Raw genomic sequence first — 13,782 nt, 5'->3', positions numbered from 1 at the left:
CTTTTAGTGTAAGAGCTGTTTGAAAAAATAGAGCCTGAAATTTCAGCATATTTTGGTGGGATGTAGTTTTGGCTTGCCTGGTGACATCACTAAGTGGTAAATAAGTTAATAGACCAATAAGAAAGAGAGTTCCAAACCTCTCTGTAATAACTACGCCCTGGCAGTCCTCGCAAAATTCTTGAGAAATTGCTTTTGCTAAGAAGCTATTTTTGACAATTTTAATTTAAAACAATCACTGTAAGGTACTTAATTGTTACCCAGAAATGATTTGATAATGAGATAAAAACAACTGCATTGGGCCTTTTAAGAACAGAAAGACAATATGGATCACAATACTGATATCTGACAAAAAACGGGACCCTATTCCCATAGGGTTCTGGTCAAAAGTAGTGCACTATATAGGGAATAGGTGTATTTTTGGACACAGAGCCAATGTATAAAAACGGTTTAGGTGCTCACCCCAGGACCATCCCCAGCTCCTTGACGTGCACTCTAGTCTGTCCCTTCAGGTACTCTGCCAGCATTTTACTTTTGAAGTAGATCTCCTGGAGTCTGTCCTCAAGGTGCATTATGCACTGTGGAAAGGGATGTCAAACTCAATTACAACTGTATTACTGATTAGCCTTGTGTTACTGATTAGCGATTAGCCTTGTGTTACTGATTAGCCTTGTGTTACTGATTAGCCTTGTGTTACTGATTAGCCTTGTGTTACTGATTAGCGATTAGCCTTGTGTTACTGATTGGCCTCGTGTTACTGATTGGCCTCGTGTTACTGATTGGCCTCGTGTTACTGATTGGCCTCGTGTTACCGATTGGCCTCGTGTTACTGATTGGCCTCGTGTTACTGATTGGCCTCGTGTTACTGATTGGCCTCGTGTTACTGATTGGCCTCGTGTTACCGATTGGCCTCGTGTTACTGATTGGCCTCGTGTTACTGATTGGCCTCGTGTTACTGATTGGCCCCCTGATTGGCCCCGTGTTACTGATTGGCCCCCTGATTGGCCTCGTGTTACTGATTGGCCCCGTGTTACTGATTGGCCCCGTGTTACTGATTGGCCCCGTGTTACTGATTGGCCCCGTGTTACTGATTGGCCCCGTGTTACTGATTGGCCCTGTGTTACTGATTGGCCTCGTGTTACTGATTAGCCTCGTGTTACTGATTAGCGATTAGCCTTGTGTTACTGATTGGCCTCGTGTTACTGATTGGCCTCGTGTTACTGATTGGCCTCGTGTTACTGATTGGCCCCGTGTTACTGATTGGCCCCGTGTTACTGATTGGCCTCGTGTTACTGATTGGCCTCGTGTTACTGATTGGCCTCGTGTTACTGATTGGCCTCGTGTTACTGATTGGCCTCGTGTTACTGATTGGCCTCGTGTTACTGATTGGCCTCGTGTTACTGATTGGCCTCGTGTTACTGATTGGCCTCGTGTTACTGATTGGCCTCGTGTTACTGATTGGCCTCGTGTTACTGATTGGCCTCGTGTTACTGATTGGCCCCGTGTTACTGATTGGCCCCGTGTTACTGATTGGCCCCGTGTTACTGATTGGCCCCGTGTTACTGATTGGCCTCGTGTTACTGATTGGCCTCGTGTTACTGATTGGCCTCGTGTTACTGATTGGCCTCGTGTTACTGATTGGCCTCGTGTTACTGATTGGCCTCGTGTTACTGATTGGCCTCGTGTTACTGATTGGCCTCGTGTTACTGATTGGCCTCGTGTTACTGATTGGCCTCGTGTTAACGTGTTACTGAGTAGGGATTTTTTTTTTTACAGTGCTAATAACTGCATAGTTATTTGTTATTTGTATGGACTTACAAAGTTGGGGGAGAGGTTCATCTTGTAAAGCAGGTGGGTGGACTGGAGCAGGCTGGACACGAGGCTGGACACCAGGACCTCCTTCCCCAGTTTGTTGTTGTCCGTGGCTCGTCTCTGGCTGCTGGCTACCTGCACCGTCCACTTATCAGTGTCTGCGATAATGCAGACCGCCTCTGCAATGGGCTCATCCAACACTGGATGCTGCGAAAAGAAGAGAGAACTTTGTGCTCCGACAGATGCAGACCAGATACAGCGGTGCACTCCTGTTGATGCCTTATGAGCCTCAAGCAAGCATAAAGACTCATAATCCAGTTTAAACACAAACTTCAGTGCTTCAGGTATAAAGCAGTCTCTTACCTGTACAGCGTGGGCTAATTCTGACATGAGGCCCTGCCTGAGTTTGTCATCGTTGGGCATCCCCTGCAGAACAAAGTCTGGCACATAGGTTGTGCAGTACCCTCCAAACAGTGACCTCCCAAAGTTGGCAATGCTCGGTTTGGAGAAATGCTCCACCAACTTTGACCTGTTGATTTAAAACATGGCATAGACATCAGAACATATTGTAACCCAGAAATGCAACTCACATAGAAGTTGATATGTGTCTTGAAAACCTAATATGAAGGCCAACACGTTTATAATGTTGACATCACTAGCAGTGTGTATCTCACCCAGGGAAGGGGACCTCCACCTCCTCCTGCCACTCATCTGGCTCCTGATCATCTTTGTAGTAGGTGTCGCTATCACTCTGCCTGTGGACGTCCTGCCCTGCATCTTCGCTCTCGCTGTCCCCAAGCGCACTGTCCGAACTCTCGTTCCGAGGGATCTCACAGTCATTAAGCGGGGCCCCCTTCTTTTGTTGGGCCCCTTTGGGGACGGTTACTGAAATCAGGATGCACATGTTCTGCTCAGCAGAACAACTTCTACAGGAGCGTGCCTCTGATGTGTCTGTAGAGCCACACCTACACCTGGCCTGGACGTCAGCCTCCGCCCCACACCTGGCCTGGACGTCAGCCTCCGCCCCACACCTGGCCTGGACGTCAGCCTCTCCCGTACACCGGGTCTGGACGTCAGCCTCCCCCCCACACCTGGTCTTAACGTCAGCCTCCCCCCCACACCTGGTCTTAACATCAGCCTCCCCCCCACACCTGGCCTGGACGTCAGCCTCCCCCCCACACCTGGTCTTAACGTCAGCCTCCCCCCCACACCTGGTCTTAACATCAGCCTCCCCCCCACACCTGGCCTGGACGTCAGCCTCCGCCCCACACCTGGCCTGGACGTCAGCCTCCGCCCCACACCTGGCCTGGACGTCAGCCTCCGCCCCACACCTGGCCTGGTACACCGGGTCTGGACGTCAGCCTCCCCCCCACACCTGGTCTTGACGTCAGCCCCACACCTGGCCTGGACGTCAGCCTCCCCCCCACACCTGGTCTTGACGTCAGCCTCCCCCCCACACCTGGCCTGGACGTCAGCCTCCCCCCCACACCTGGCCTGGACGTCAGCCTCCCCCCCACACCTGGCCTGGACGTCAGCCCCCCACCCACACCTGGCCTGGACGTCAGCCTCCCCCCCACACCTGGCCTGGACGTCAGCCCCCGGTCCCACACCCACCAGCCCTGTGTCCCTGATCCCCATGTCCCTTACAGCAACTGCTACTCTGGACTCCCGAAGGGTCCAGAAGCTCTTTCTGGGTTTTGTCCGTGCCGTTTGACAAGTCCAGGCATTTCGCCACATCGTCTATAGTCCTGGTCTCTACAAGGCTGTCATCACTGAAGTACTCGTCGAACAGCTCTGAGCACTCCTCGCTGACAGGGTTCCACTGGGGCATCTTGCTGAAGACACGCATCAGAGTCTTCTTTCCGCCAGCATTGGTCTTGGTTTGGTCGGGTGATATGCTGGTAGTAGACTTCACCCTCTGATCACCGCCGTCACCGCATCCACTCTGCTGCTGTTGTTGTAGTGGTTGCGGTTGCTGTTGCTGTTGTAGTGGTTGCGGTTGCTGTAGTTGCGGTTGTTGCAGTTGCAGTTGTTGCAGTTGCTGCAGTTGCGGTTGCTGTTGTTGTGGTTGCTGTTGTTGCGGTTGCTGTTGTTGCGGTTGCTGTTGTTGCGGTTGCTGTTGTTGTAGTTGCGGTTGCTGTTGTTGTAGTTGCGGTTGTTGTTGTTGTAGTTGCGGTTGCTGTTGTTGTTTGCGGTTGCTGTTGTTGCGGTTGCTGTTGTTGTTGCTGCGGTTGCTGTTGTTGTTGCTGCGGTTGCTGTTGCTGCGGTTGCTGTTGTTGTTGCTGCGGTTGCTGTTGTTGTTGCTGCGGTTGCTGTTGTTGTTGCTGCGGTTGCTGTTGTTGTAGTTGCTGTTGTTGCGGTTGCTGTTGTTGCGGTTGCTGTTGTTGTTGCTGCAGTTGCTGTGGTTGCTGTTGTTGCTGCGGTTGCGGTTGCTGTTGTTGCTGCGGTTGCTGTTGTTGTTGTAGTAGCGGTTGCTGCTGTTGTTGTTGCAGTTGCTGTTGTGGTTGTTGTTGTAGTTGCGGTTGCTGCCTCTGTTTCTCTTTGATGCATTTCTTGTGCTTCTTAATGTCCTCCTCAAGCTTCCTCCTCCTGCTCTCTGTGTCTGATCCCGGAGACTGGGGGTCGCCGATGAGAAACAGCACTTTGGTGGCCGGCTCCTCCTGGTGTTTTGACAGAAAGGGTCCGGGTACAGGTACAGGTACGGTCTTGTCAGGGGGCTTCTTCTCCAGTGGTTTCCCAGAAGAGTGGAACACCTTGATGGGCAGACTCCCCACCCCCTCCTTCTCACTGGCCTTGACCTCTAACTCGGTCTCAGGCTTCGTCTCCAGCAGCACACAGACCTTCTCCCTGGGGGAGGCGGAGCCCACACGCACCACTGTTTCCAGCTTGGCCTCCAGAAAGGCAGTTGGTGACTCCTTGAGCTGCGTGGGCTCACTAACATCCTCCATGTGGATGATGGGCACAGCGTTAGTGTTGTGGCTGGAGTGGGCCTGGGCCTGCAGGACACTGCTCTTGGAGCCCTGGCTGTTGTTACTACTGCCCCCCTCTTTAGGGCCAGCCTCAGTGTAGGTGCTGCACTGCAAGCTGTTGTTGCTGTGTGAGGGGTAGCTGCTGTCCTCTTGGGGCTCGGGACCCTGGCTGAGGTAGTCTCCGCTGGGCTTGTGCACAGTGACCAGCACATAGTCTGACTCCTCCACCTCCCCACGCTGCAGCGAGGTGGTGATGAGAGAGCCTGGGATGACGATGGCCTCGTCCTCAGTGCTGTCCAGCATGTGGGTCTCCAGCAGCTCAGAGCAGCGGATGAAGTAGGTGAGCACATAGAGGAGTCGCTGGACTAGCTCCCGTCTCCGCCCCACCACTACTGTCCTGGACAGACGCACCGGGGAGCCGATGGCCCCGTACAAGTCACCTAGTCACAAAACAAACACCACAGTTAACAACACGTTTCTTATTTTCACTTTGTTGCATAAGTAAAGCCACATTTTGAATATGAAAATGGGGTCAAATGTGTAGAACTTATTTTTTTCCCTTTAACATTTGGGAGAGTGAAGGAAATCTCCATCTGTATCACTGCTCAGTGCTGCATTTCTCCTGTTCAGCCACTATGTGGAGTTGTAACAGTTCCAAACTGTGCCTGTGCTAAAATGAAGCCCACTACCTAGTATTTTTTTATATATATATTTTTACCTTGATTTAACTAGGCAAGTCAGTTAAGAACAAATTCTTATTTACAATGACGGCCTACCAGGGAACAGTGGGTTAACTGCCTTGTTCAGGGAAAGAACGACAGATTTTTACCATGTCAGCTCGGGGACTCGATCCAGCAACCTTTCCCGGTTACTGGCCCAACGCTCTAACCACTAGGCTACCTGCCGCCCCATTTACAGCTAGTTATTGCTAAGTATAGGAGCATCTTTTAATAGTCAATGATACAGATATATTATTTACCATGAACTGATTAGTGATGGAGAGATATTATATAACTTGGAGTGATGATGAGTTTTATACCACCTGACAGCTTGAAAAAGCTATAATAACAAACATGCAACCATGTTGGAATGTAATTTAAGGATTTTGAGCACTGGCCAGCCGTGCTAGTAGGCCTCGATTTTTAATAGCTTGGGTAAAAAATAAATCGGTGCCTTGGGCTATTTGAAAAGACCCAATTTCACAGGACTGTGGAGCTAGTTTGGCACATTTTCTACTAGCCTGGTCTGAAAAGGACTAACCTCTGGCTAGCTTAATCCCCATCCCACATGTGCGTGGAAGCACTATCACATAAGACTGAAGAGGTTTTCAACCAGAGTCCTGGCCTGTAGTCTGTTCTTACCGAGCTGGGCCCACAGTGGGTTGTAGGGGTGGCTCTTGGCCAGCCTATCCACGCTCTGAGAAGAGTGTTTCTCCAGGAAGATCTTGATCGGCGGCTGTCCGTTGGGCATGACAGTGGGCACCCAGGCCAGGTGGTTGGTGAGAATGGCTGTGAGGAGGGCAGGGAGGAACCTGGGAGATGAGGAAGAGAGAGCAGTTGGGTTAGGCACAGACTGTCTGTACCCCAAATGGCACCCTATTCCCTATGAAGTACACTACTTTTGACCGGGGGGGGATTGAGGTGCCATTTGGGATACAGACCTCTAATGTCTTTCACTCTCTGTTTGACACGTTTTTCTTTATCTCCACCACCGCAGCCTCGTGTTCTGCTACTTCCCTATTCTCTATCTCGTGATCATTCAGAGATACGACACAGTGGTCACTGGTCAGTCTAAATCATGAGGCAGACCGTCGTAGACTACTGCATACTAATGCAGTGAGTGGAACATCGGAGAAGTTCTATGGATGTCTTGCTACCAATTGATACATTGACAAATGATTCAGCTTGGTTTTGTAACATCAACATAACAAGCTAAAGATTGGCAGGGATTTCGGACTTTGCAGCTCATTCACTATTGAATGCAGCAACAAACAAAAAAATATTGCGCACACACACAGTAACACACAGACAGGCATACAGAGACAGACAGGAGCACTCAACTGGTTCTTTGAGGCCTGCTCCATGAGTAGGGCGAGCTCCCTCATGAAATGTCCACAGAGCTGGTTCTTCTCGGGGGCTCCAGACATCATGGTGAGCCAAACGGGCTCGGCCACACGGGGCATGGTGTAAAGGTTGACGATGGTCGTCCTGGAGAGAGGGAGGGAGAAACACAAGCCATCATTGTCTCGGGGTGAACAAGAGGGCCACAGTTCTCAGTCCAGGCCCTGCTTACAAGGGAGACCCTCTCTCTGAGGCAATTCAGCGTCTGGAAATTCCACAGCGGGCAGCCGTCCAGAGCTTTACACAGAGCTGAGGGAATCTCTGAGGATGGAGGAATGTGTGGAATTATAGGGCGTAATTATAGTTTTAGAGCCCAGATGTTTGCTGATGACTGAGGAAAACAAGTAGTGTATAGGTTATAGACAGGATATGACAGGTAGTAAGGAGATTGATGATTTGTACAAGGTCTTTCCCAGACAAAAATTCACAGAATTGAAAGATGAACACCAAAAACCCCACTTGAATCCAGGGCTCAAGTTATCTGACCGACAGGCTGAACAGGTGCCTCCTGTTAAAACTGTAGCGTTGGTAACATAACATTTTGGGCAACACAATTTTTAACGGACTTTTAACTGAATTCTGACACACCGCAGGGAAATATGCTGAAATGGCTTAACTAGAATCCTGTTAGAATTCAACGAACACCTAACTCCAGAACCGTTTGGTAAAGTTCATCCCAGCAACACTTCTCAGTACCTAGTATGTAGTAACCTATTAAAAGCCCCAGGTGTGGCATGGGTTGTGACAGTTCTTTCTTTCCCTGACGTGGGGAAGCCAGCTAAGGGTCTATCCTTACAGCCCGTCTGAGCAGCTGAACTTTAAGGTAGCGACGGACGTGAAGGTATGTCTAGTCCAGTGGACATTTAAAAACCGACCGCATCTAAGGTCATTCCCTCTGACCTCTATACCGATTGTGTGGGCAAAGCATATCAAGTCAGTCAAGAAATGAAGAGACTCTTGAGCAGGTGCACGTTCATTTCGATTCAACGTTTGACTGTTTGTACTAAACGACACGTTTCCCCAAAACGGTGCGCACCATTCTTCAACAGCCTTTGTGGTAGGTTTGCCCCCGTTTGGTGGGTGTGGCCTGATCAATGGGTGTGACCATTTAGAAAATGGCTAAACTCAAGCAGCACACACACCATACAATCTCCCTCTGGAACACCATCATTCTTCAACTGGTCGTTCAGTACATTACCATTTCCGTTAAATTAACCTCTCTGTGGAACCGAACGCACCCGTTTTCTTCACATCCCGACCCTGACAGATATCCAATCAGCAGAATGCGTGTTTCTATGTAGGTAACATGCAGTGCCTCCCGTGGCTATGGGCGTTGGTTAGGCCAGACCGTGGCTATGGGCGTTGGTTAGGCCAGACCGTGGCTATGGGCGTTGGTTAGGCCAGACCGTGGCTATGGGCGTTGGTTAGGCCAGACCGTGGCTATGGGCGTTGGTTAGGCCAGACCGTGGCTATGGCCGTTGGTTAGGCCAGACCGTGGCTATGGGCGTTGGTTAGGCCAGACCGTGGCTATGGGCGTTGGTTAGGCCAGACCGTGGCTATGGGCGTTGGTTAGGCCAGACCGTGGCTATGGGTGTTGGTTAGGCCAGACCGTGGCTATGGGTGTTTGTTAGGCCAGACCGTGGCTATGGGTGTTTGTTAGGCCAGACCGTGGCTATGGGTGTTTGTTAGGCCAGACCGTGGCTATGGGTGTTTGTTAGGCCAGACCGTGGCTATGGGTGTTTGTTAGGCCAGACCGTGGCTATGGGTGTTTGTTAGGCCAGACCGTGGCTATGGGCGTTGGTTAGGCCAGACCGTGGCTATGGGTGTTTGTTAGGCCAGACCGTGTCATGTCGAGAGTAGAGTATTACTTTATTAATACCAACTTGGGAAATTGTTTTATCACAGCATGCATCATTAATGACTAACAATGACCAACACATGATAAAAAATGAAACATTAAGACGCACGCACCATAGTGTCCCTAAAATAATAGTCTGATTCAACTGCTGTTTTCTATCCTACTCTGAGGGGAAAACAGGTCAACAACATCAAAAGGCATATCTTCTGTTTTGCACCATCATGTTCCATGACCTAAGAGGCCTAACAGTCAAAAACAAATATACATCAGTGGATGTATATTTAGACGCTGAAGGTGAGATATTTTAAATATTAGATTTTTCCTCAGTGAAATTGGCCTTCCTGCTGATGGCACTGACATTATAATTGACTATTCTAGTAGCCTGGACACTGTGTGAGAAAGATCGTGTTTCCTTAGCTGGGGCTCGGTTTGCTGTGGCACCGCGCCAGCAGGCATATGACTGCAGCAATGGGAAGCCTTCAGCTAGGAGAAAGAGTCCGAGCATGTGGCCAGTGGTGCAGAGACACAAGCCGCCCCACACGTCTCTCCTTTCCCTCCCTCGTCACTGGCTCTGCAGCAGTGGGGTTCCCAGCATGCACTGGGAGCAGCATGGGTGTAGCTGGCGCTTCATCACCATTTGTGAGTGTGGACAGGACCGGTAGGGACTGCGTGCTCTCTCTCTGCTTACAGTGCAGATTATTAATGTGCTTATTTTGGCTGGGTCTGAGAAAACACCCTGTGTGGACGCTACCCAGTTAGGAAGGTCAGATGATATCTACGCCACTGACTATTGTTAGGTTCTAATTCTCAGTGTCAGTTGAGTTTTTTTACTCTATGAAAGCTTAACCAAGTTTATACTTCCCAGAGGGCCAATACAGCTGAATTCAGACAAAAACATGGTTTCACCCATGGTAGTATACATACCCCACTATGGGTGGTGATCTGGGCCTTAAACGGTTCCTCCCCTTATCAGTACTGCTACATGGGATCCTTTTCCCTGTACTCAGCCTCTCCCAAGCTTACTTAAGGCACCCCTCATGTCTATTATACCTGATGATTAATAATACAACTAATGATTAATAATATACCTGCCGATGAATAATATACCTAATGATTAATAATATACCTGCTGATTAATAATATACCTAATGATTAATAATATACCTAACGATGAATAATATACCTGCTGATGAATAATATACCTAATGATTAATAATATACCTGCTGATGAATAATATACCTGCCGATTAATAATATACCTAATGATGAATAATATACCTGCTGATGAATAATATACCTAACGATTAATAATATACCTAATGATTAATAATATACCTGCTGATGAATAATATACCTAATGATTAATAATATACCTAATGATGAATAATATATCTGCTGATGAATAATATACCTAATGATTAATAATATACCTGCTGATGAATAATATACCTAATGATTAATAATATACCTGCTGATGAATAATATACCTAATGATTAATAATATACCTGCTGATGAATAATATACCTGCCGATGAATAATATACCTAATGATTAATAATATACCTAATGATTAATAATATACCTAATGATTCATAATATACCTAATGATTAATAATATACCTGCCGATTAATAATATACCTAATGATTAATAATATACCTAATGATTAATAATATACCTGCCGATTAATAATATACCTAATGATTAATAATATACCTGCTGATGAATAATATACCTAATGATTAATAATATACCTAATGATGAATAATATACCTGCTGATTAATAATATACCTAATGATGAATAATATACCTGCCGATGAATAATATACCTAATGATTAATAATATACCTGCTGATGAATAATATACCTAATGATTAATAATATACCTAATGATGAATAATATACCTGCTGATTAATAATATACCTAATGATGAATAATATACCTGCTGATGAATAATATACATAATGATGAATAATATACCTAATGATTAATAATATACCTGCCGATGAATAATATACCTGCCGATGAATAATATACCTAATGATTAATAATATACCTGCTGATGAATAATATACCTAATGATTAATAATATACCTGCTGATTAATAATATACCTGCTGATGAATAATATACCTAATGATTAATAATATACCTGCTGATTAATAATATACCTGCCGATTAATAATATACCTAATGATTAATAATATACCTAAGGATTAATAATATACCTAATGATTAATAATATACCTAATGATTAATAATATACCTGATGATACCTGATGATTTATAATATACCTGATGATTTATAATATACTTAATGATTAATAATATACCTGATGATACCTGATGATTTAATATACCTAAAGATTAATAATATACCTGATTATACCTGATGATTTATAATATACCTAATGATTAATTTATATACCTGATGATACCTAATGATTAATAATATACCTGATGATACCGAATGATTAATAATATAAATAATTATTAATAATATACCTGATGATACCTAATGATTAATAATATAAATAATTATTAATAATACCTAAAGCTCAGAAACCAAACCTATCACTATTAAACTAACGTGTGGATTAATGACCTACTGATGATGATCTACTGCTCTCTGATACTGTATATTTTATCCGAGTCCCTATTGCAACAAACCATGCCTCCACCTCTTGACCCCCACCCCCCTCCCTCCCTCCCTCCCTCCCTGGGCTCCTAAGTAACAAGCTAAGGGATTTTCCTCTGCTACATTCTCAGTGCAGTTTGCCTTGGTCTCAGTAAACACATGACAGTAACTCACCTGAATTCATTGAGGCCATCCACCATGCGGTTATAGGCCAGAGCCCTCTGACTGGAATCAACTGATCGCCGGCTCATTTTCATGGCCTTTTTTATGAGAAAATAGGCATGTTAGAGGCATGCCATGTCATGTTATTAAAGAGGGAGGGGAAGAGTGGAGAAAAGAGCGGCAGGCTACACTAACGTACAATAACTGTGACCCATAAATACATACAGCCTTCAGTAAACATGACCCATGACAGATCTAACAGAAGTCAATGGTTTTTATTTTTCAATTTTAGGCCAACATACAGTGCATTCGGAAAGTATTCAGATCCCTTAACCTTTTCCACATTTTGTTATGTTACAGCCTTATTCTAAAATTGATTATATTGTTTTTTTCCCCTCATCGATCTACATACAATACCCGATAATGACAAAGCAAAAACTGTTTTTTTTTTTTAGAAATTGTAGTTCAGTTATTAAAAATAAAAAGCTGAAATATCACATTTACATAAGTATTCACACCATTTACTCAGTACTTTGGTTGAAGCACCTTAGGCAGCGATTAGTCTCGAGTCTTCTTGGGTATGACGCTACAAGTTTAGCACACCAGTATTTGTGGAGTTTCTCCCATTCTTCTCTGCAGATCCTCATCCTTCTGGAAGGTTCATCCTTGGTCATCCTTCTGGAAGGTTCAAGCTCCGTCAGCTTGGATGGGGAGCGTTGCTGCAGAGATGTTCGATTGGGTTCAAGTCCGGGCTCTGGCTGGGCCACTCAAGGACATTCAGAGACTTGTCCTTTAGTCACTCCTGCGTTGTCTTGGCTGTGTGCTTAGGGTCGTTGTCCTGTTGGAAGATGAACCTTCGCGCCAGTCTGAGGTCCTGAGCGCTCCGGAGCAGGTTTTCATCAAGGATCTCTCTTTACTTTGCTCCATTCATCTTTCCCTCGATTCTGACTAGTTTCTCAGTCCCTGCTGCTGAAAAATATCCCCACAGCATGATTCTGCCACCACCATGCTTCACCATAGGGATAGTGCCAGGTTTCCTCCAGACGTTACACTTGGCATTCAGGACAAATAATTCAATCTTGGTTTCATCAGACCAGAGAATCTTGTTTTAGGTGTCTTTTACTGAGGAGTGGCTTCCGCCTGGCCACTCTACCATAAAGGCCTGATTGGTGGAGTGCTGCAGCGATGTTTGTCCTTCTGGAAGGTTCTCCCCTCTCCACAGAGGAACTCTGGAGCTTTTTCAGAGTGACTATCAAGCTCTTAGTCACCTCCCTGACCAAGGCCCTTCTCCCCAGATGACTCAGTTTGGCCGGGTGGCCAGCTCTAGGAAGAGTCTTGATGGTTCCAAACTTCTCCCATTTAATGATTGAGGCCACTCTGTTCTTGGGGATCTTCAATGCTGCAGAGGTTTGTTGGTACCCTTACCCAGATCTGTACCTCAACACAATCCTGTCTCCAATTCCTTCGACCTCATGGCTTGGTTTTTGCTCTGACATGCACTGTCAACTGTGGGACCTTATATAGACAGGTGTGTGCCTTTCCAAACCATGTCCAATTAACTGAATTTACCACAGGTGGACTCCAATCAAGTTATAGAAATATCTCAAGGATGATCAATGGAAACAGGATGCACCTGAGCTCAATTTCGAGTCTCATAACAAAGGGTGTGAATACTGTTATTTTCAATACATTTACAAACATTTCTATAAACCTGTTTTCGCTGTGTCATTATGGGGTATTGTGTGTAGATTTATGAGATAATTTATTTTACTTAAATCAATTTTAGAAAAAGGCTGTAACGTAACAAAATGGGGGGAAAAGGAAGGGGTCTAAATACTTTCCCAATGCACTTTACATTGTATATGTTTAACACACTGAGCAAGTCTGATTAAATGTACTATATCTAACATCTGTCAAATACACCAGGGAGACTTCCACACACCGACCACAATATCTATGTGAGGTGCTCCTCACCTGTTCAATGGCACTTTTCAGTTTGTTCATGTGGCTCTCGAAGAGGGGGAAGTGGGAGAAGAAGAAGTCCTGGAACTTGATGTTCTCCTCCTCGTCCTGGGAGAGGAGGAAGATGACACCGATGGCTATCTTCTTCTTCCTGGCCACGCCCAGGCTGGGACCTCCGCTCTCGTCCGACATGTTGAAGCTTTCTTCCACAGACCTGGAGCAAGAGGGAATGCCATAACCATCAACCTAAATCTATGGGGTTGC

General features: G+C 46.1%; 1 protein-coding gene across 1 annotated transcript in view; it reads right to left on the bottom strand.

The window, feature by feature from the left end:
- The window catches only part of LOC139418035 (folliculin-interacting protein 1-like), a 46,937-nt gene that overhangs the window by 2,177 nt on the left and 30,978 nt on the right, over window positions 1-13,782 (bottom strand). The window contains 10 exon segments of the mRNA XM_071167137.1: window positions 460-575; window positions 1,816-2,016; window positions 2,173-2,338; window positions 2,484-2,797; window positions 3,359-3,845; window positions 4,258-5,218; window positions 6,140-6,309; window positions 6,839-6,985; window positions 11,569-11,654; window positions 13,531-13,732. Of these exon segments, the coding sequence (XP_071023238.1) occupies window positions 460-575; window positions 1,816-2,016; window positions 2,173-2,338; window positions 2,484-2,797; window positions 3,359-3,845; window positions 4,258-5,218; window positions 6,140-6,309; window positions 6,839-6,985; window positions 11,569-11,654; window positions 13,531-13,732 (2,850 nt within the window).

This window comes from Oncorhynchus clarkii, chromosome 10 (genome assembly GCF_045791955.1).
Source record: "Oncorhynchus clarkii lewisi isolate Uvic-CL-2024 chromosome 10, UVic_Ocla_1.0, whole genome shotgun sequence".
In the NCBI taxonomy this organism is placed as follows: Eukaryota; Metazoa; Chordata; class Actinopteri; order Salmoniformes; family Salmonidae; genus Oncorhynchus; species Oncorhynchus clarkii.
The sequence above is the reverse complement of the archived record's forward strand: the minus strand, read 5'-3'. Positions and strand labels throughout refer to the sequence as shown.